This window comes from Rousettus aegyptiacus, unplaced genomic scaffold (genome assembly GCF_014176215.1).
Source record: "Rousettus aegyptiacus isolate mRouAeg1 unplaced genomic scaffold, mRouAeg1.p scaffold_m13_p_3, whole genome shotgun sequence".
NCBI lineage: Eukaryota > Metazoa > Chordata > Mammalia > Chiroptera > Pteropodidae > Rousettus > Rousettus aegyptiacus.
In genome coordinates this window covers 49,449,007-49,470,247 of record NW_023416306.1, presented here as the reverse complement: position 1 = coordinate 49,470,247, position 21,241 = coordinate 49,449,007, and the positions used below count along the sequence as shown (strand labels likewise).

The window sequence follows — 21,241 nt, the reverse complement described above, 5'->3', positions numbered from 1 at the left end:
CAGCTAGGGATAGAGAGGGGCGCGCAGTTTTCAAGAAAGCACGCGCGCGGCGCGGTCTGCTCGCCAGGACAGGGCGGGGCACTGACGGGACGCAGGGTTGAGTCTGAGGAAGAAGGGGGCCAACCAGGGGTCGACGAGCAGGCCTCGGCGGGGTGGGTGTGCCCGGGTGGCGGAGGAGCGTAAAGAGGGTGCAGAGGGACGGCCGAAGGGAGCAGACAGAAACAGGTGGGTGGGGAGGAGGTGCGCGGGGCGCAGGTGGCTGCCCGGCGGCCCAGGGGCTCGCAGGCGTGTCCAAGGGGCTGCGGCCGGTGGTGGGGAAGCTCTGGGTAACCAAGGGGCGGGCGCTGCAGCCGGGCCGGGCGCGGGAGGGGCGGCCCCGGTGGCTGTCGCCTCACTTCCGGGAGCGCCTAGGCGCTGCGGCCGCCTACGTGCAGCGCTGCCAGCCGGCCCGGCGCCGCGGAGTCGCGTGAGCGCGCAGCCAGGCCGAAGCCCCGCCGTCCGCGCCCCCCGCGCCTCTCCCTGCGGCCATGGGCGCGTCCGCGCGGCTGCTGCGCGCCGTGATCATGGGGGCGCCCGGCTCCGGCAAAGGCACTGTGTCGTCGCGCATCACCAAACACTTCGAGCTGAAGCACCTCTCCAGCGGAGATCTGCTCCGAGACAACATACTTCGGGGCACAGGTGGGACCCCGTGGTGGAGCGGTGCAGTGCGCTGTTGCTCGGGTTGGGATTTGCAGGCGAAGGGGCCGGGGCGGAGGATGCGCGTCCGGGGGATGCGGGTGCAGCATTTACTTTCCCGCTTCCCAGGGGTGAAACCTCGGGCTGTTGAGCAACTGACTGCTCACCGAAACCTCTGACCTCCTTGGACCACTTCAGACAGGTTTTTTTGGGGAAGGAACTAGGCAGTTAGGCCACGTTCGAAGTTCCAAGGTGAAAGGAAATCAGTTGGATTTGAGAGGCATGTCCAGCCCGAGTCACAGATGTTCCTAGGGATCCATCTAACTGGCTTATTCTCCATGCGCCCCGGTGCCTAGAGAATTGTTTGCTCTTTCTTTTTACCTTTTTTAATTTTTTCCCTGGAGGGCGGAGTGGTAAACTGTGGGATTTTCTGGTTCTGACCTTTCCCCTACAATCTGAAGGCCGAGCATTATTTACTCTCGTTGCAGTCACACAGTTGGCTTAGATCTTCCATACCCCAAGAGATTTCTGAAGACACGAAGGCTATTCTTGTGCGTGGTCCAACTGAAAGACTGTTTTGTTTCTCATGCCAAATAAATTCTTATAACTCAGCACTAAATCCAGTCAACAAACTCTACACTTTACAATGGGTTGATTTCATGTTATGTAAATTATATCTTAAGAAAGCTGTTTACCAAAAGTCAACGACAGGGTGAGGGGCTCCTTTTTAAAAATTATAGAAGTACCACAACTTCCTTATCTAATCGTCTGTTGATAGACACTTAGATTGCTTCTGTATCTTGGTTATTATATATAGCGCTGCTGTGAACATAGATAGATGTATAAATATTTTCGAATTAGTGTTTTGAGGGTTTTTTTTTATAGCTACCCATATTTTGATAAATATCCATAGTGGCTGTGCCAATTTGCAGAAGGTGACAGGATTAAGAAGTACAAATGAGTTACAAAACAGTCATGGGGATGTGGAGTACAGCATAGGGAATAGTCAATAATAGTGTAATGACCGTGTGTAGTGCCAGGGGGAGTTCTAGAGTAATGGGGGAGGGGTCACTTTGTAAATTACATGAATATCTAACCATTGTGCTGTACACCTGAAACTAATATAAAATAAAATAAAATTTAAAAAATTATAGAAGTAATGCCTGCACAAGGTAAAAGAAAAAAAAAAAGGATTGGAAACAGTACGGAAATACATAAAATAAAACCTCTTCTCGTGACCAGACTCAGTTCTATTTGTCAGAGGGGAACAGTGTCATGTATTTCCTTTTAGAAATTTATGTATAAGCTTTATTTATATGTATATGTATATGCTTTTTAAAAATGTAATATGTTAACTATATATGTATTCTGCACCAGTGTGTTTTCACTTTATATCTGGGATATCTTTCCACATAAAAACAGACACCTATTTCATTCTTTTAATGTTTGTATAGGTATCTGTTTACTGAATCTACTATGATTTATTTAACTGATCCCCTATTGATAAGCATATAGGTTATTTCTAGATGAGGCTTTGTTTGTTTCAAAATAGTGACATTTAAATGAAAAAAAGAACCACCCTAGTGTCTTTAGATTGTCTCTCAAAGTTCATTGGTTCAGCCCCTGGTTTGGTGAATTACTACCTTCATTTTTGTTCTAACATTGATCTTTAAAAACATTTTTTAAAAGTATTTTGTAATTAAGCCTCTTCAAAAGGTTAAATTGTTTGCTGCTTTTGCTAAGTGTTCTTGATGCAACATATTAAAATATTTAGGTAATAATAAACAGTCTCCAGTACTGCACCCAATTGGGGTAAGGTTGTCCCAAGTGGAGAGGAATAGAGAATCATTAAGTGATTCTCTGAAAAATAACTAAGTGGTGACTCATAACTGTGTGGGTAGAGAATACCTCCAGAGAAGAGTTAAGGATACATTAATTTGTGAAAACACAAAACATTAAAAAAATAAATATAAAGCCAATAACTAAAAATTTTAAAAACTTTAGAAACAATGCTCTTTGTTTATCCTTAACATTCGATGACATGCCTGCTGTCCTCTTTTGAGCTTCATAACATGAAAAGAGAGGCTACAGGAAGGAGAGGATCATCGAGATTCAACTTGTCTCAGGCATCTGCTCTTACTGGAGGCTTTACAGGCAATTGTTTAACAAGGAAAACAGAAAATGTAGTTTAGGGAAGTGTTATGAGATTGTTATTACAGATGTTCTCTATCTCAGGACTAAGAATATATTCTTAATAAATATTCGTGAATGGAGTGGATGTTTCCCACAGGATCAGAGCAAAAAGAGAGGTATAATTGTTTATTTAAAAATACTATTTAATTTTTTTTTGATATTAAGAATATTATGAAGAAAAACATGTCATGAGAATGTAAAAAAGAAAATTAAAATCCTCTGTGTTTTACCACCTAGAGACAATTATAATTTGCTGCTTTTTCTTATATATATTTTTTCTGTTGCATTTATATGTATTTGCAATTTTGTTATATTCTAAATTATTACTTAGAAACCTTTTTTCTCACTTACCGTGAGCATGTTCACACATCATTAAGCAGTCTTTAAAATGATACTTAGTTTCGTCAAGATTGCACAACTATTAAAACATTTTCCTGTTATCAGACATTTATGTTCTTAAACACTCTTTGGTATAACGAATACTATTATGATTATCCCTATACATGAACATTTGGCAGCATCTCTGCTTAAATGATACTATCAAATAGTGTTATAGAAGGATGTTGCCAATTTACTCTGCAACAACCATATCATGAGGTTATTTTATAATCCGCGGCTGTATTTCATAGCTAAAGTTTAAAATTATCCCAGTGGGTGTGATAAAGACACTGGCAACATGAGGCAACCCATTGACAGTCCCAAACCTGGAGTAACCGTAGACTCTACCATGGGGCCTTGGGGTCGGGAAACTGGAGTTTGACCCTTAGACCTTAGTTCAGCCCTCTCGTTTAATATGAGTAAACAGTTCGGGAGAGGTTAAAGAACCTGCTCCACAATATATAGCAGTTACTAGGGGACAAGGGTGAACACCCAGGTCTCCTTGTGTCCTAATTAAAATACTCTTTCCATTATGCAGCATCTCCCAAATCTCGAGGTTTATGAGATAATTTTAGGTAGACAAAATTTTATCTCAAAAGTAAAATTCAAATTTAAAAACCAATGAAAAATTTTTACTTCATTTGAAAGTGTATTTCAAAAACAACTAGCACACCAAACTTTGAATTTCATGAACATTATAGCTTATTAAAAAGCTGAATCACTTTAAAGAAAAGTATATAGAAAATAATCGTTCAGCTATGGCAGAAATTGTAAGGTTGCCAAAGTTCGAGAAATGGCACTGCAGCTTAGTGCTTCTCAAAGATGTAACCCTGGACCGGATGGCTAGCCCTTTATTTGTTCTCATCTGTAAGTTGAGGAAGTAGATAATCTTCAAAGCCTCTGTCAGCTCCCAAGATTCTGTATATATAACAAACTTTTATTATTACACATTTGCAGCATAGGTCTGCCTAATTAGAATATTTATAGTAAAGCAAATTATTTTTATAATGGCAAAAAATTTCATTTATAATAAATAATACATTTACATTGTGTGGAATTTTAAAAAATATAAAACATTTAGTAAAAGATCCTTCCAAAACTATTCCATGCACATAGAACCTTTTGCTCATTCTTCTGTTTTTTTTTTTTCTTTTTTATACAAATGATAGCAAACTGTACATACTGTTCTGGACCTTTAACAGTATTGCTTTTCATAAAGATTGCCCATTTCTTTTTTTCTAACAGCTTTATTGAGGTATAATTTACATATATAATTTACCCATTTAAGGTTTATAACTCAGTGAATTTACTGTATTCACAGAGTTATACAACCATCATCAAAATTGATTTTCGAACATTTTCATCACCCTCCAAAACAGTCACTCATACCCATTTAGCAGTCACTGTCATTCCCACTCGACCCTACTTTGAGTTACTGGCAGCACCAATTTATTTTCTGTCTCTATTGATTTGCCTATTCCGAACATTTCATGCAAATGGAATCATACAATATGTGGTCTTTTATGCCTGGCATCTTTTAACGCAATGTTTTCAAGGCTCCCCCGTGTTATAGTATGTATTTGTACTTCATTCCTTTTTATTGCCTAATAATATTACATTGAATGGATATGCTGCATTTTGTTTATCCATTCATGAGTTATGGACATGTGGGTGGTTTCCCCACTTTCTGTTATTTTAGGGGTGCACTGAAGTTTGTTGAAATAGTTTAAAGACCATTTGAAAAAGATGAACCTGATACTATCATACCAAAAAAAAGTAGGCTTGTTAGATTTTTAAAAACAAAACAAGTTAGGCTTTTTAAACTTCCATGGGTAGAATCTAGGCAAGTCGAGGAAGCTCATCTCTCCATCTATTCATCCATCCATTCATCCATGCATCCAATCTATCTATGGGTCCATTGAACACCTAATGCATGCTAGGTACTGGAGGTACAGAGACAAATATATTTTACTTGGAGGTACCCACAGTTGGAATGTAGGAGTGAGGGGAGGTGGGAAAATGGCCATGTGTATTAGTCTGCTCAGGCTGCCATAACAGAATACCACAGACTGGGTGGCTTGACTACAGAATTTTATTTTCTCATAGTTCTGGATGCTAGGAGTCCAAGATCCAGTTGCTAGCAGAGTTGGTTTCTGGTGTGGCCCTTCTTCATGGCTTGCAAGGAGCTGCTTTTGCAATTTGTCCTCGTATGGCCTTTGCACTGTTGCCATTCCTGGTGTCTCTTCCTCTTATAAGACACCAGATTAAATTAAAGCCCTACCTTTATGAACTCACTTAACCTTAATTACCTCTTTAACGGTCCTATCTCTAAATACAGCTATATTAAGGGTTAGGGTTTCAACGTACAGATTTGGTGTAGATGGGGGGATACAGTTATACATAAACAGGATAGTTTCAGAAGTGTGATAAGTGCACCAACAGAGACAAGTTGGTGACATGGAAGTCCAGAAGAGGAACTTCTGGTTGCTTTGGAGACTGAATGACACCTCACTACGAAGGGCCCTTTAAGATGGATGTATCTTGAAAGATGAATAAAAGATCAGGTGGCAGTGAGGAGAGAGAGGCTCGTACAAAGGCTAGGAGGATCCAGAGTACATGGAACTCCTTTCTGGGGGCGGGGGCCATTGTTTCAGGGTTGGGTGGGAATGGTGGGGAGGGAGTTAGGGCAGAGATAAGATGAGGCTAAACCCAAGGCCTTTTTTCAGTTCTTCATGAGAGTTTATCCCGAAACAGAGCAGGGAAGGGAAGAGTATAGACCTGGATGGGAACTCTATGTGCTTCACTGGGTGATGGTTGGAGGGAGGATCAATGGTCGAGGGTAGTTTTTATTTTCAATATAATTCTTGTGAAATATCCCATGCATGAAGGTATTATAATTTATGTGTGTGGTTAGAAGAAGAATAAAATGAATGCCCATTTATGCTCCACCAGGCAGAAAGCGAGTACTTTTGGGGCTTCCTTCTTGCCCCCCTCAGAGTTAACCACTATGTAGACTTGAGTCTTTATTAGTTGAGAAAAGTTTTTTTTTTAATACCCTTGTTTGGGTATAAAGCTATCATTTAACTCATTTCCTGTCTTTCTGGTAGTTTTGACGTGTTTTTAAAGTTTTATGTATTTTATTATATAACAATGCTAAAAGTAATTTTGGCAAGAACCGGGTTAATTCTCTGTAGCCCTTTCTCTTGGCACATATAAACGACAACTGTTATTTAGAGTTTGGTCAGGCCGTCTTTTGTACTTCATAGCTACTCAAACAAATTGTTGAGAGCTCACTCAGATATGAAGTGTAGTTGGTTTGGGTAATGTTATAAGAATGACCAGATTTTAAGAGGAGATATAGAATTACAAATGGATTTTTGTATAATACAAACTCTCATAACTCAGATTAATATCTCTATGTTTTAAAATTTCTGATTATTATCCTTAAAATTAAAAGCTGTTTTTAACCTTCCCTATTTTCATCTAACCTTCCGTTTATATTTTCGTGGTGTTTTAACTTTGTAGAATATTAGCTTATTTGAATATTTAACTTTTAAACTAGCTGTTGTGTTTCATAGGTGTGGAAGCTCCCAAATTTGTTAATTTTGGAATTCAAAGGGAAATAGTATTTTTATGAAGCATCTGTTCAGACACAATATTAAATTATAGGCAATCAAAGGAGTAAAAATTAACTGAATGTTCAAAGAACATACTGGAAAAGAGTCTTTACATATAATTTTCGGAGGGGGTAAAAATTGGAAACATAATAAACTGCTTAGACTTTGACATAGAGAGTTGAATCACGTTTTTCTTTTAAATAAACTCCAATGGAAACAATAAAGGAAACTATTATGGACAAATGTTTATTTATATAAACATATATAACTTTATCACATAAAGTTGTTAGTGATAAGTGAAAAAGATTATTAGACTATGCCTGAGACTATATCCTTTCACAAAACTTAAAATATTTGGAGTTTTTTATATTATCAGTTTCAACAATAATTATTTCTGAGTAGCGATGGGATTATAAATGACCTTTTTTGTTTTGCTCACTGGGCATTTTTCATCTTTCCTTTTAAAGTATATGGTTCAGTGTTTCATATTATCACTTCAAAAAGAAACCCTATTCCAATTAGCAGACACTCCCTATTTTTTCTTCATAGCTCTCAGCCCTAGACAACCAGAAATCTTCCTCTGTCTCTATAGATTTGCTTATTCTGAACATTTCCTTTAAATGGAATGAACCAATACATGTCTTTTGTATCTGACTTCTGTCACTTAGCATATTTTCAAAGTTTATACACTTTGTAACATGTATAAGTACTTCAGTTATTTTTATGGCTTAATATAATTTTGTGTGGATAGATCACATTTTATTTATCCATTCATCACTTAATGGATATTTGAGCATTCCAGTTTTTGGCTATTGTGAATATGTTGCTATGAACATTCATATAGACATTTTTGTGTGGATATGTTTTTATTTCTCTTGAGTGTATATATATGTGGATATACATATACACATACACATACACATACACAGACATATACATATACATATGTATATACACGTGTATAGATATATATGTGTGTGTGTATGTGTGAATGTGTGTAGACACACATGTACACCTACGGGTGGAATTACTAGGTCATATGGTAACTGTTTAACCTTTTGAAAAAGTGCCATACTTTTCCAAATTGGTTACACTATTTAAAATTCTAACGAGAACATATGAGGGTTTCAATTTAATTTTTGACAACACTTGTTATTTGTATTTTTGTTTACAGCCATTCTAGTGAGTGTGAAGTGGTATCTCATTGTGTTTTCCATTTGTTACTTCCCTAATGACTAATGATTTTGAACATTTTTTTCATGTGCTTATTGGCCATTTATATATCTCCTTTTTGTATTCAGACCCTTTGCCCATTTTAAAAAATAGGTTGTCTTTTTATTGTTGAGGTATAAGAATTCTTTACATATTCTAGATACAAATTCCTTATCAAATATATGATTTACAAAAATGTTCTAGTCAGTAGATGGTCTTTTCACTTTTGTAATGGTATTCATTGAATCATAAAAGTTTATAATTTTAATGAAAATCAGTTAAGAGTTTTGTAGTTTTAGCTCTTAGATTTAGGTCTATGATACATATTGAGTTAATTTTTATCTATCGTGTGAGGTAGAAGTCTAACTTTATTAATTGGTATGTCTATTCAGTTGTCCCAGCACCATTTCTTTAAAGGAATATTTTTCCTCCATTGAATTGTTTTTGGAGTCCTTGTCAAAAATCAATTGAACATAAATGTAAGGTTATTCTGGATTCTCAATTCTGTTCCATTAATCTATATATGTGTTTCCTTAGTATCACACAGTCTCGATTGCTGTTTTGAACTCTGAGGTGTGTCCTCCAACTTTGTTCTTCTTTTTCAATATTGTTTTGGCTATTTGTCAGTTTATGCAAAGACATTAGCTGGGATTTTGGTAGGATTGCATTGAATCTGTAGATCATTTTCAAGGAGTATTACCATCTTACTATTAACTTTTCTAATCTATGAATATTACATGTCTTTCCACTTAGGTCTTCTTTAATTTCTTTCAACAATGTTATAGTTCTCAGATTTCCAGTTTCGTACTTTTTAAGAAAAGTGTATTGGTAAAGTTTTTTTTATTATTTATTTTATTAAAAGTTTTTTTGTTTTTTTTTTTTGATGCAATTGTAAATAGAATTGCTTTTTTAATTTCATTTTTAGATTGTTCATCACTAATTTTTTTATGCTGATCTTGTACCCTATAACTTTGCTGAACTCATTATTAGTTCTAATAGTTTTTAGTGGATTTCTTAGGATTTTCTATATACAAGATCATGCCATCTGCACATAGGGGTCCTTTTACTTCTTCCTTTTTGGATGCCTTTTATTTCTTTTTTTCTGGACTGATTGCCCTGGCTACCATCTCTAGTACAAGGTTGAACAGAAGTAGCAAGAGCAGAGTAGCAAGGCTGTTCTTAAGAAAATATATGGGTGAAATTAAGTACTTTTTAAGTTAGTCTCATCATCTCAATCCATTTATTGTCGGTAATTGAAGGTTTAGAAGAGGGCTTGAAATTAAGTACTTTTTAGGTTAGTCTCATCATCTCAATCCATTTATTGTCAGTAATTGAAGGTTTAGAAGAGGGCTTGGCCTGATGAGTGAGAAGTGAGGAAGGGACCAATACCAGTTTTAGAGACTCATCTTTGAAGGAGAGCAAATTTTTACATTTTCTTCCCCAAACACTGTTGATGAGGTTGAGCTCTACTTCCTCAGAGCAGTGGTCAAAAGCCTGGGGACAGAGAGGTGCACACATATTAAGTATGTGGACCTTCCCAATAGGTTATTTTAGTGAGTCCTTACTGCTATCTCTTGGAACTCAGGCCCTCTTCTAGATACGATCTGTAAACCCTAGCAGCACACCTGTCACATGGCAGCCAGTGTTTAGGCAGTTAAAGTTTTATAAGTTTGACAATTTAGAATCTACTCCAAAGTCAGTATGGTAATTCATGTCAAGAATTATGAAAACAGTCATATACTTTGCCCCTTCAATCTAACTCTTGGGAATTTATCAATCAGAAGTAATTCAGAATACAAAAAGAGAAAAGAAAAAGAAAAATAGAAGAAAAAAAAGTGTTAGATTTTTAAAAGCAGCAATAGAGAAAAACCAGTTCTAGTTTAAATAATTTAAATGCCCACCAGTACTGCTGTGATAAAGTATATTTTATATATCATATTGGATGTATGTTGATGGAGTATTATATAGTTACCAAAAATGACTGTATAAAATCACTGAAAAATATTTACAAAATAATGCTAAGTGAGAAAAGAACACAAAATTATATATACAGAGATTACAATGACATTACAATTCTGAATGTATATAGTTTGGTAAGAGATGATGAGGAAATTAAAATGCTATTGCATAAGAATGGCATAGTTATGGATATTTTTGGGTTGTTCATAAATTCTTTCCTAGGGTTTTTTATTAATAAAAATGTAATATGATCACAGTGCTAATCTTGTCAAAATTGAGCTGTAACAGCAGCATCTATTTTAGAAGATTAGAAAGTTTCTATAGCACTTAAATTGAGCCACTTAAAAATAATGGCTATTTCAAGTTCTTATTTAAAAGTACAGAAAAGTGCAAATACGTAAACAAAATCACATAATTCTATCACACAGAGAGATGGCTACTATTAACATATTTGTCTATAGCTTTCCATTATTTTTTCTGTCTATACATATACATTTATATACTTTATGTAATAACAAATTTGAAATAGGCATAGATTATTTTGTAACCTCTGTTTTTATCACAAAAATCAATGCACATTTTCATATTAGTGTGCTCTCCAGAGGTCTTTGGGCAACCACTTTCAGGAAACCTGGAATGGGATAAAACAGATGTACTTGCTGATTTGCTTTTTCCCCTCATTCTGTGGTAGAAATTGGTGTGTTAGCCAAGACTTTCATTGAACAAGGGAAGCTCATCCCAGATGATGTCATGACTCGGCTGGCCTTTCATGAGCTGAAAAATCTCACCCAGTATAGCTGGCTATTGGATGGTAAGTGAAGTGTTGTGAGCATTTCAGCTGCCTAAAATGATGTGTTGGCAGGAGAGTGAGCATTTCATGGGCTACAGACAGACATCACAAATGGTGGACAAAGAGCCTGCATTCTGCCACTGACCACCTGAGACCTTGGGCCAGTCATCTCTGTGCCCGCTTCTATCCAAACGGAAGGAGGGAAGTGGACTGCATGACTTCTAAACTCCTTCAAATGTGACTTTAGTTCTTTCCCCTCTGTTGAGAATATTTTATCGGGAGGGTGGCTCACCACAAAAAAAAAAAAAAAAAAAAAAAAAAAAAAAAAAAAAAAACTTGAGGACCAATTGATTTTTAGTTTCTAAAGAGAGAAACATTCATTATAAGGAAGGCTCACATGATTATGGAGGCTGACAAGTCCCAGGATCTCCAGGGTGAGTTGCTAACCTGGAGATCCAGGAGGGCAAATGATGTTGTCTAAAGGCCAATAGATTTGAGACCCGGGAAGAGCTGACGTTTCAGTTTGAGTCGAATGCAGGAAAAAGCCCATGTCCCAGCTCCAAGGCAGTCTGGTGGGAGGAACAGCCTCTTTATTCGGGGGCGGATCAGCCCTTTTGCTCTATTCAGGCATTTGATAGTTTAGATGAAGCCCACTCACTTTAGGGAGAACAATCTGCTGTACTCAGCCTACTGATTTAAATGTTAAATTCATCCAAAAACACCCTCACAGACACACCCAAAATGTTGAACAAATATGTGGGCACCCCGTGGCCCAGTCAAGATGACAAATGAAATTCCATTCATGTCATGACAAACAAAAATTATCACAGTTGCCTTGCAGCTGTGATCAGCCTGCCTAGTGTTACTGCTTTTGTTCAGATTGCTCAACATTAATTCTCTTTCTTCTTCCCTCTCTTTTTCCCTTCCTAACCTACCTACCTTCCTTCCTTCCTCCCTCCCTCCCTCCCGCTCTCCCTTCCTCCCTCTCTCTCTCCTTCCTTCCCTCCCTCCCTCCTTCCTTCTGTCTTTTTTTTTTTTTTTTTTAATTTGTTAAGGTTTTCCAAGGACACTTCCTCAGGCAGAAGCCCTGGATAGAAATTATCAGATAGACACAGTGATTAACTTGAACGTGCCTTTCGAGGTCATTAAGCAACGCCTTACTGCGCGCTGGATTCATCCAGCTAGTGGGCGAGTCTACAACATGGAGTTCAACCCTCCCAAAACTGTGGTGAGTATTTGTGGTACGACACGGCCTTCCACACAGCACACTGTCTCTGAGTCCTCTTGCCCTCACAGACAGAAGTTTTATGACCTTGGAAATCCTGCCTGATCAAAACTTCTGAGGGGATAATCTCAGGTTGCTTGGTATAGTCAACTTCGCTAGTCTATTCAGCTTGTTAGTAAAGGCGTCCCCAGGAATAATAGGGGTTTGTCATTCCTTCAAAAGCATTTATTGATTTCCTTCTGTGCCAGGGAGTATGTTAGGAGTTGGGGCAATAGAGATTAGGGACACCTTGGTTTACTTAGGGCTTACAGTTGAGAGTCCTAGTCTGTAGCTGACTCTTTTTGCATATATGTTTGTCAACATAAGAATGTCCAAACCTGTAGAGAATTACTATAAAGATTCATTTGAGCCAAACAGAGGGTATGCCTGGAAGCAAAATCTCAACAGAATGAGAAAAATGCCTCTTAGAATAGCAGTTTGCAGCTTCTGTTATGCATTTTGAATTAAGGAGGGAACATAAGGAAGATTACGCGAAGGTAAGAGAAAGTAAGTCGGAGATTGGATTATAGGATAGTTAACAAGATTGTGTGCTCTCTTGAGAGTGGTCTGAGGGCTCTGAAAAGAGATACTTGAAAGGTGTGTTAACCTAGATGTACAGAAACAATGGACAGTACTTGATTCAAGCAAAGATAAACCTTTTACTAAAGAAGTTATATGCCTGGGGGTGACTACCCACCATGACCTGCCCAGTTAGGAATTTAAGATCAGTGAAGTTACTTTCCATAGAACTCCTTTTTCATCCACAATATGACATTATTTAGAGGCTGCTTAGAAAATCTTGTACTCTAAGAAGCAGGTGACTAACACTGTGGAAGTGATCCTGGGGTCTTATGGGGCTCTACATTGTAATGCTCTGGGTTTGAATTTGATTCTGTTTAAAAAGCCCATTTGTGTGTTTGGTAGAGATGATGTCTGTTTAAAACTAATGTAACTGCTCATAAACATATCCTTCAAAAATAAGATATTTGATACCAGCCCATTTTAACTCCTGTTTAGGGCATTGACGATCTGACTGGAGAGCCTCTCATTCAGCGTGAGGATGATAGACCAGAGACGGTTGTCAAAAGACTGAAGGCTTATGAAACTGAAACAGAGCCTGTCCTGAAATACTACCAGTGAGTCTATCGTTTTTCAGAACTTCTCTTGCAGGATGAAGCACTAAAGGCAGTTTTTTTGAGTATCTGTTATTTACTGCTAAAATGCTTAAATACCAGAAGATCTCATTCAAATTGGTTTATAATAAAGGAAATTTATTAGTGCAACAGAGAAGTCCAGAAGATAGGTCAGGCATCAGTCGCCCCTAGGTCTGATTCTGTCAGCTTTGTGTTGTCTTTGTCCTTAGGCTTCTTATAGATAGCTGCCAGAAACAGCCCTTTCATGAAGAGTAACCTTTCCCCCATTGAACAAAAGCCTCGAGTATCCTGCATTCTGAGCCAACTTGAACAGCCACCGTGGTCAGGGAATGCCCTGCACTGGCCATTTTAATCCTAGGTTACTGCCCATTCCTGAACTAGTCACTGGGATGGGAGGGAGTACATTGATTAGTCCACACCTGAAGCTGGGAGTGGGTCATTCTCACCCAGACTCTGCTGTCTGGTGAAGGGAGGGCTGGAATGAATGAATGGGAGGCAAACCTAATGCCTGTGGAGGATACTATATAGCATATAAGACTCAAATGGCAACCAATCCTCGGATCATTTATTTATCTAATAATCTTTAAAAGCTTATGTTGTAACATAGTTTTGTCTGCTCTTCAGAGAACTCATACTACACAACAAATATGGGATCTATACTGAGTTAATATTTGACTCAGGCTAAGAAACAATGCAGTTTCCTTTCCTTCTCCTCACAGAGGATTGATCACAACCCCTTGCCTTTCATTCATTCACTTACTGAATGATGATTCAGTGTTAGTACAGTATAGTGTTGCAGTTAGAGCACAGACTCTGGTGCCAGACTGCCTAAGTTCAAATCTCAGCTTACCATTTATTAACTCGGCCTTAACCTGTATCCTCCTCTATAAAATGAAGGTGAGAGTAGAGGGTTGAAGAACAGAATTAATATGTGTAACTCTAATTGTTTCTGACATAGTAAGCACTTTATAATTATCAGCTATTGTTACTGAAATAGGGTAAGTGTGCAGTGAAATCCAAAGCAATTGTCTGCAAACTGTTTTAATAGTTGTTTCTGGAGGGTAAAATTATAAGAGAGTTGATGATTCACTTTCTGCAGTAGCTCTTACTATAATTTTGTGATTGGTATAATGAGCCTGGTTCTGCGGATTGCCAACACCATAGCCCTGGGCAAGGTATTCAACCTCTGTGCCACATAGTTTTCATTTGTAAAATCAGAGCAATATTAAATAGTACCTACTTATATGGTTATGAAGGAAATTGAGAGAATCCATGTAAAGACTTAAACAGCCCTGGCACTATTAAATCACTGTTAGCTATTACTCTGTTGACACTATGCTAGGCCCTTGGTCCACACAGATTATTAGACCCAGTCCCTGCCAAACGCCAAGAAACTCACCTATCTGTGAGTAAGGCAGAGAGCTGGGTAAACAATAGTTATCATATAATGCACTTACATTAATCGGGAACCTAATTCACATTAGTCAAAGCAAAAGGGAAATTTGTTGGCTATGTAACTAAGAAGTCCAAAAGTAGATGCTGGGTCTAGGTGTTTAATCAGTGTTATCATGCCTCAACTCTCCAGCTTACCTGACCAGTTTAGTTAACCTAGCAGAAAAGAGAGCCTCTTTGTCAGCAGAAATCCTGGAGTTGGCACTGATTAGCTCATGTCCATTCTCAAAGCTGAGAAGTAGGGACAGTCTCACCCAAATCTCATGGACCCAGTTTCTCATGGTGAAGAAGTTGTTTCCCAAAAAGGGGTTTGTTTTTCACTTAAAATTAGCCAGAAGAAGGATGAACACATTGTTTGGCTGATAACACTGCAAGGCTATTAATAAAGGTAATCACTGAATGCAGTGGAAGCAGGGATTGATTCTATCAAAAAGTGGGAAGTTGGGGAAGGCTGCAGAGATGAAATGAATGACCCGGGTCCCTATCTTAGGAGATACCCTACATTTTTAGGCTTCTGGCTACCTCTTACCATTGTCTGAAGCTTTTTCCTTCCAAACTTCCACACATAGCACTAGGGTTGGACTTAACCAAAAACTCAAAAGTGGTGTTTGCAATAATCCTGGCGATAGTTACCATTGTTTTTTTTTTTTAATGGTTTAAACATTTTGTTAAATTTTTAATTCTGATTTCGAGACTAATTTCATCTATTTTTTACTTTAGAAATAATTTTATTTTTTATTAGGGTTACATTGGTTAACGAAATCTAGTAAGTTTCAGATGTACAATTCAACAGTAAGGCGTGTGTGTGTGTGTGTGTGTGTGTGTGTGTGTATTGCATTGTGTGTTCACTGCCCATAGTTAGATTTCTTCTGTCACCACATATTTGTCCCCATTTAACCTACCTCCCCTCCCCCCCCACTCTCTCGTAACCACTAGTCTATTGTCCATGTCAAGCATTGCTTTTTTAAAACTCAGCTGTGGGACATTCATAGAGTAATTAGATCTCTTTTTACAAACATGATGCTCTTTTTAGAGGACCGATAGTTGAAGCTGGTTCCATTTTATTACATAGAAGTTAAAATGACAAATTTTCATCCAAAGTACAGCTTTAGGACGAATAGATGCCTGTAGTTGTGCCCTCAGCAGTTTACCCACTTGTGACATTGGCTTGATTTTAAAGTAGCTCTTCTAGAGGCTTATAGCTGGTAAAAAGCTTGTTCTCTTGAAAGCTTTACAAGATGGCTATGAATTTAGAAGCAAGACAGTTCAAATGTGCAAAAATACTGTATTTGCATAATGTCTTTCTTTAGCAGATGTTTCTTACCAAGAAAATAGTGGGAATTATTTAAGTTAGTCTTAACTGTGACAAATTTTATGAGGAATTGAGAAAGGAATGCATTTGTCCCCAGTGAAAGCTCTGAAAACTTAGTGAAAATGTTGCAGAGGCATGATAGATCCTGTCTATGGAAAGAATAAACCAGAGTTCCTCAGTTGCTCTTTATACAGCCAGTAAGCCAGTGTGTATGAGTGGGTTGGAAGAGGAGGGTAAGCAAGTAGAGTACCAAAATCTGTTTAGGGAATCCGTGCCTCTTGAAAAGCAACCCCAGGATTCTGATTCTCCTCACCATTTATTTTATCCCCAGAAAACTGGGGTAAATAGACTTTGGTTGCTGGTCTGGTGACAAGTCAGACAGATCTTCCTGGTGAGAAATGGAGAAACACAATAAATATAATACTTTTTATTTGCCTTTTCCCTAAAACTCAGAAGAGTAGCATAGAGGAAAAAATAAACCTAGGTGAAAAGAAGGAAGCACTATCAAGTATTAGACAGCTGTTTTGCAAATGGGTAGTAGACGAAAAAAGCCAAGAGATGTCCTGGTGTCTGGCAGGCCCTGTGTTTAGAAACGTTGGTGATTTGGGCTGTTACTTTACATTTCTAACACACAGTTTTATCAGAAAAATAAGGAAACTTGAACTATAGAAAGGATTAAATGAACTATTATATATAAAGTACTTAGTTCATGTTCAATAAATTAATGTTCAATAGATTATTATTTTAAGTAATTCCCACTATTTTCTTGATAAGAAACATCTGCTAAAGAAAGACATTATGCTATTTTTAAGTAACCATTTTGGTAACCCAGAGGGTACAACTGAAACTAAAATCTAGGTTTTCCAGTGCCAGCCAAGTGCCGTTCTCTCTTGATAACAGATACCTACATTTACTGAGGCTCCTAAATCAACATTATTTTCTTTAAGAGTCACTTTGAAAAAGCTTATTAGGAAGACTGAGGCCTATGTTTTTTGTTTTTGTCACTTTTAGGAAGAAAGGGGTATTGGAAACATTCTCTGGAACAGAAACCAACAAGATATGGCCTTATGTATATGCTTTCCTACAAACAAAAGTTCCACAAGTAAACCAAAAAGCATCAGTTACTCCATGAGGAAAAGTGCGTATGACTAATAAGATGAGAGCTCCTCATCTGAACATTTAAGAAGCTCCTTGCCCTCAGACTCTGACATGTATGAATTCTTTGAAAATGTTAGAATCATTTCTACTGATTTTATTCTGGAAATTAAGGATGTGCCAAATAAGTCAGATACTGAAATTCATCTTTTGAAATCATCTAGTGTGTTTTATCCAGTTATCTTCTAAGGATGCATAATTCAAAAGTATCAGAGATGTCTAATGAAACTTTTGAAAAATTGTTTGGAGAATAAAAGAGAAATTGGTAGTAATCTAACTTTTGTTCAGAAGAGTAAGTGGTTTATAAAATTTCTGTATTTTTCTGGAAAAAAAAAATTCCATGTCATTTGAGAAAAGTATCTCGTCAGAGGCTTTTGCTTAGACTGATGCTGAAAAAACATCTCTAGCACTGTGACACATGGTTTTGTGAGACACTATGTCTATAAAATTCCAGAAGAAAAGCAACTGGACTTAAGATTAGTTTTAGGATGCAAAATCACTACTGCCTCTACACTAAGAAATTTATAAGCTAGTCATATATGTTGTATTTATTTTGTTGTTAAGCATAACTTCAGGTTACTCAGATATTTCAATTTGCTATAAAACTGTATCAATTAACATATAAGAAAGTATTAATTTCCTATGACTTGTTTTCTTTTAAAAATACATGTGTACTGAGGGATATGATTTATGTAAGAAATGGACATTATACGTTCTTGAAAAAGCACCAAAGTTGAATTTTCAATGGAAAATGTAAAGACCTATGTTTTCAGATGTTACTTAGGTTAAGAGATATGCTTTAGGATCTACTTGCCAGTTTCTCTTTCCAATCAAAATGTGTGATCTGCCTTGAGGAACAGTATATGAAAGTACACACACACAAAGAAAAAATCTGTGGTACTAGGTAAAGCAAGCATGCTGTGTCATTAGGAAATAGAAATAGATCAGGTTTGCCTGGATAAAATTACCTTGACAAATATAACAATCATAATTAGTAAACAGGTATGGCAATGAAAAAAAAAGATTTATATCACAGGTTAAAAAGGACCAGGAAACTAGTTTACTGAAGGAGTTTATTCCTAATCAAAGAAGTTGACACTGGCTAGCATTCACTGTTGTCATATCTTAAGGGTAAAGAACTTTGCTGGTAAATGTAACCTGAGCAGCCATTTTAAAAACAAAATGATTTGATTCCTTAGTGGGGCAACAGGGATGCATGCCTATGTACTATGGCCTGGTAAAAAGAGTGGGAGCAGAGAGGCAGAGAAACCTGACTATATATTCAGTGGCATATTTACTTTCACATTACTTGGTGCCAAATCAAATGAAACAGGTCCCTGTACAAGCTATTATTAACTGCCTTTGAAAATTTTGCCTGTTTTATTCTAGGCACTTAAAAGACAAATGCCAGTAAATGGTTCTTATGTATTTTGTGGGGAAAAAACCTTATTTTCCTTTCTTTTGATTTTTTAAAATTCAATATTGATCTGTCAAAATGGAACAAGGCTTTTAAAAAGGATTATAGTAAACATTCCACTCTTTACAAAACTTTCTATAATGTGTGAATTGAATGTCAATATTATGTGTTTTCTAAAAATGTTGTGTACTAAACAATTACCTCTATGTTATCAGGCATACATTAATATTAAGGTATTAGATTACAGTTGATTTTTAGAACTGTGGGTATTATTTTCTCCTTGGTAATCACAGGGCCCACTCTGTCCCACCTTTTGTCCTGCTGCCCTGTAGTCTCACTAGTTTCTGAATTAGTAACTGATTTCTAATAATTGTTTAAAAAGTGTACACAGGCTGGCTTCTATTTATGCTATACTTTTATCTCCTGCTGTAGTAACGCAGCTACACTGGCCTTCTTGACACCCTTAGGACATCTGAAAATCAAAAATGGTTAGAAGAACATGGCTATTAAGACTTCATCCCTGTGACTATTCTCTCCTCATCCCCAAAACACTTAACCCAGTTTTGCACATACATCCATAACTTTGGGAAATGCCTCCACTATTACTTTTTTCCTTCATTAAAGCAAAAAGAATTTGTTTTATGCTTAATGTCATAGGCGGTTCTGATGACCATTATCATAGCTGAGTACATCCTGCAAAAAAACCCATAATGCCATAATGCCTATCATTATGATTTATGTGCCAGATGGATATATGTCTGGTGCTGAATGGCATGGCTAAAAGCTACTATGCCTTAAAAGCTAATGAGAACAGTACTCCAACCCATTTCTGTGTTTTCTGGAGTACAATAGTTATTTTGGTACACCTTTCATAAGCAGAGGTGTGTTGTGGGAAATGGAAGTGAGAGTAGCAGCCAGAAATTTTATTTCAAAATTATATTTGAAATAGGTTAAATACTGGCTCAACTTTCTAAACCCTTGCCCATAGCTACTTTCCCCCCAGTTATTTACAACGGCATTCCAGCAAAGTAAATTATTTTGGGTACTCAGTTTGTGACAAAACTTATCTGTAACAAATCATGGTAATTACAGACTTCAGATTTAATTGCTGTAATACTTGCAGTCAACAGCAAGAATAAATATGTATTTAAAACATCCTTAAAAGCTGTGTCTTTTCATTGACAGAAAATATTCCCAGGAGCATTTGAGATCTTGCTCCCTGGCATATGTCATCATTTTTGGCTCAAATAAACTCTTAAGAAAATATTCCCAGACACTGGTAAATTTCAGAAATAGTTTTCCTTTCTTTGCAATCCAAGACTGTGATTTTGAAGTTAGTTTTAAAACTTTAAAAAACACAAAATAGTCTACTTAAAGCTCCTGGAAAAAGCCAGTGTGCTTTATGTAGAGTTCATACCCCACTCTACCTGCTTTTTTAAGCTAACAGTCATGCGTTTTTCTATATATATAGCATCAAGTAAACTGTCAGGCCAGATTGCACTTCGGAAGGATTTTACCAAAGTGTAAATCAATCTGATGATGTCATATTTTACCAAAGGATTCTAAATAAGTGTTTGAAGAGTAAATAGGATGAAGAATCATGCTGTTTAAAGAAACAAGTGAAAGATATGAGGATTTGTATCATTTTCATATTTAAAAAAGATCAAACCTCAAGTCTAATTCTTCAAGGTTTATGAGAATGGTTTTGACATCAGATGATAATTCATAATCAACTTTTATTCATCTTTGTATTCCCATCCCCCATTAGCTTACATAGTAAGCAAGCAAATACTCATTAGATGAATCAGCTTCTCGAACCGGTGATACAGTACATACATATCTATTACAGATGGAAAATGGATGCATAGCATTTTAGGAACTTATTAAAATGTGTATTATATAGAGGCAGAACTGAAATAAAAAGCCTGACCTCAACCCAAACAAGTACATTTCTATCTCATATCAATTTAAGAATTGACTTTGAGAACAGTAAATTGACATCTTTTTATTTTTCTCTTAAAATACCCCAAGGTTAACTTCAGGATAACTTTGTCTAAACCCATTATATTTTCATTTCCACTTCCTAGATTTATATTCTTTGGGCAGCATGTTAATTCACTTTTTAAAAAGTAATAGGAATGCTAATCTGAAAGAAGACCCAATTTTCTTAAAGAGAAGTTATAAGCATTGTAAACTCATTGGCAAAATTTGAAAGAGCCCACTAATGGAATTGGATGAAAATGTTATCCATCTCTCTCTTGGAGAATAATTTTAAATCAGTATTATCTCCACTATTGCTGATAAAATGACAGAATTAACGGGGAATAAATGGAGTGATAGCTATTTAAAAAATATTTTATTAGAATATTAATCAAATGAAACAAGAATCCTTGATGGATACTTTGGCATCAAAGATGTTTCATTTATCTATTTGGACCTTCCATGGTTTGTATAATTTGTCCAACCTGAAGAATGAATTATTCCTTTGCTTAATATACTCTTATTTAACAGAAAAGAGAACATTCCTCTCAATAGTAGTTGGTTCTTTGTACTAAAGAAAAATAAAGGAAAAGGATGTCAATTTACTGTTCTTAGTACTACAGTATTGCTAAATATATAAAAATTAGTCTCTAAGTGCAAATTATGGCAGTAGTCAGTGGTTT

The 21,241-nt window shown here is 36.8% G+C and overlaps 1 protein-coding gene across 2 annotated transcripts; it reads left to right on the top strand.

Moving 5' to 3' along the window:
• Positions 1-204: 204 nt before the first annotated feature.
• Positions 205-19,742, top strand: AK3 (adenylate kinase 3). Of its 2 annotated transcripts, none has more exons than XM_036238505.1 (5): positions 205-225; positions 10,726-10,845; positions 11,880-12,052; positions 13,106-13,224; positions 17,018-19,742. In XM_036238505.1, the coding sequence occupies exons 2-5, from the start codon at positions 10,785-10,787 to the stop codon at positions 17,136-17,138; spliced, it is 474 nt and encodes a 157-aa protein (XP_036094398.1). In that variant the 5' UTR covers positions 205-225; positions 10,726-10,784; the 3' UTR covers positions 17,139-19,742. The 2 variants fall into 2 exon arrangements, with proteins under 2 accessions (XP_036094398.1, XP_015993836.1); XM_016138350.2 differs by lacking the exon at positions 205-225 and adding an exon at positions 453-678.
• The last annotated feature ends 1,499 nt before the right edge of the window (positions 19,743-21,241 follow it).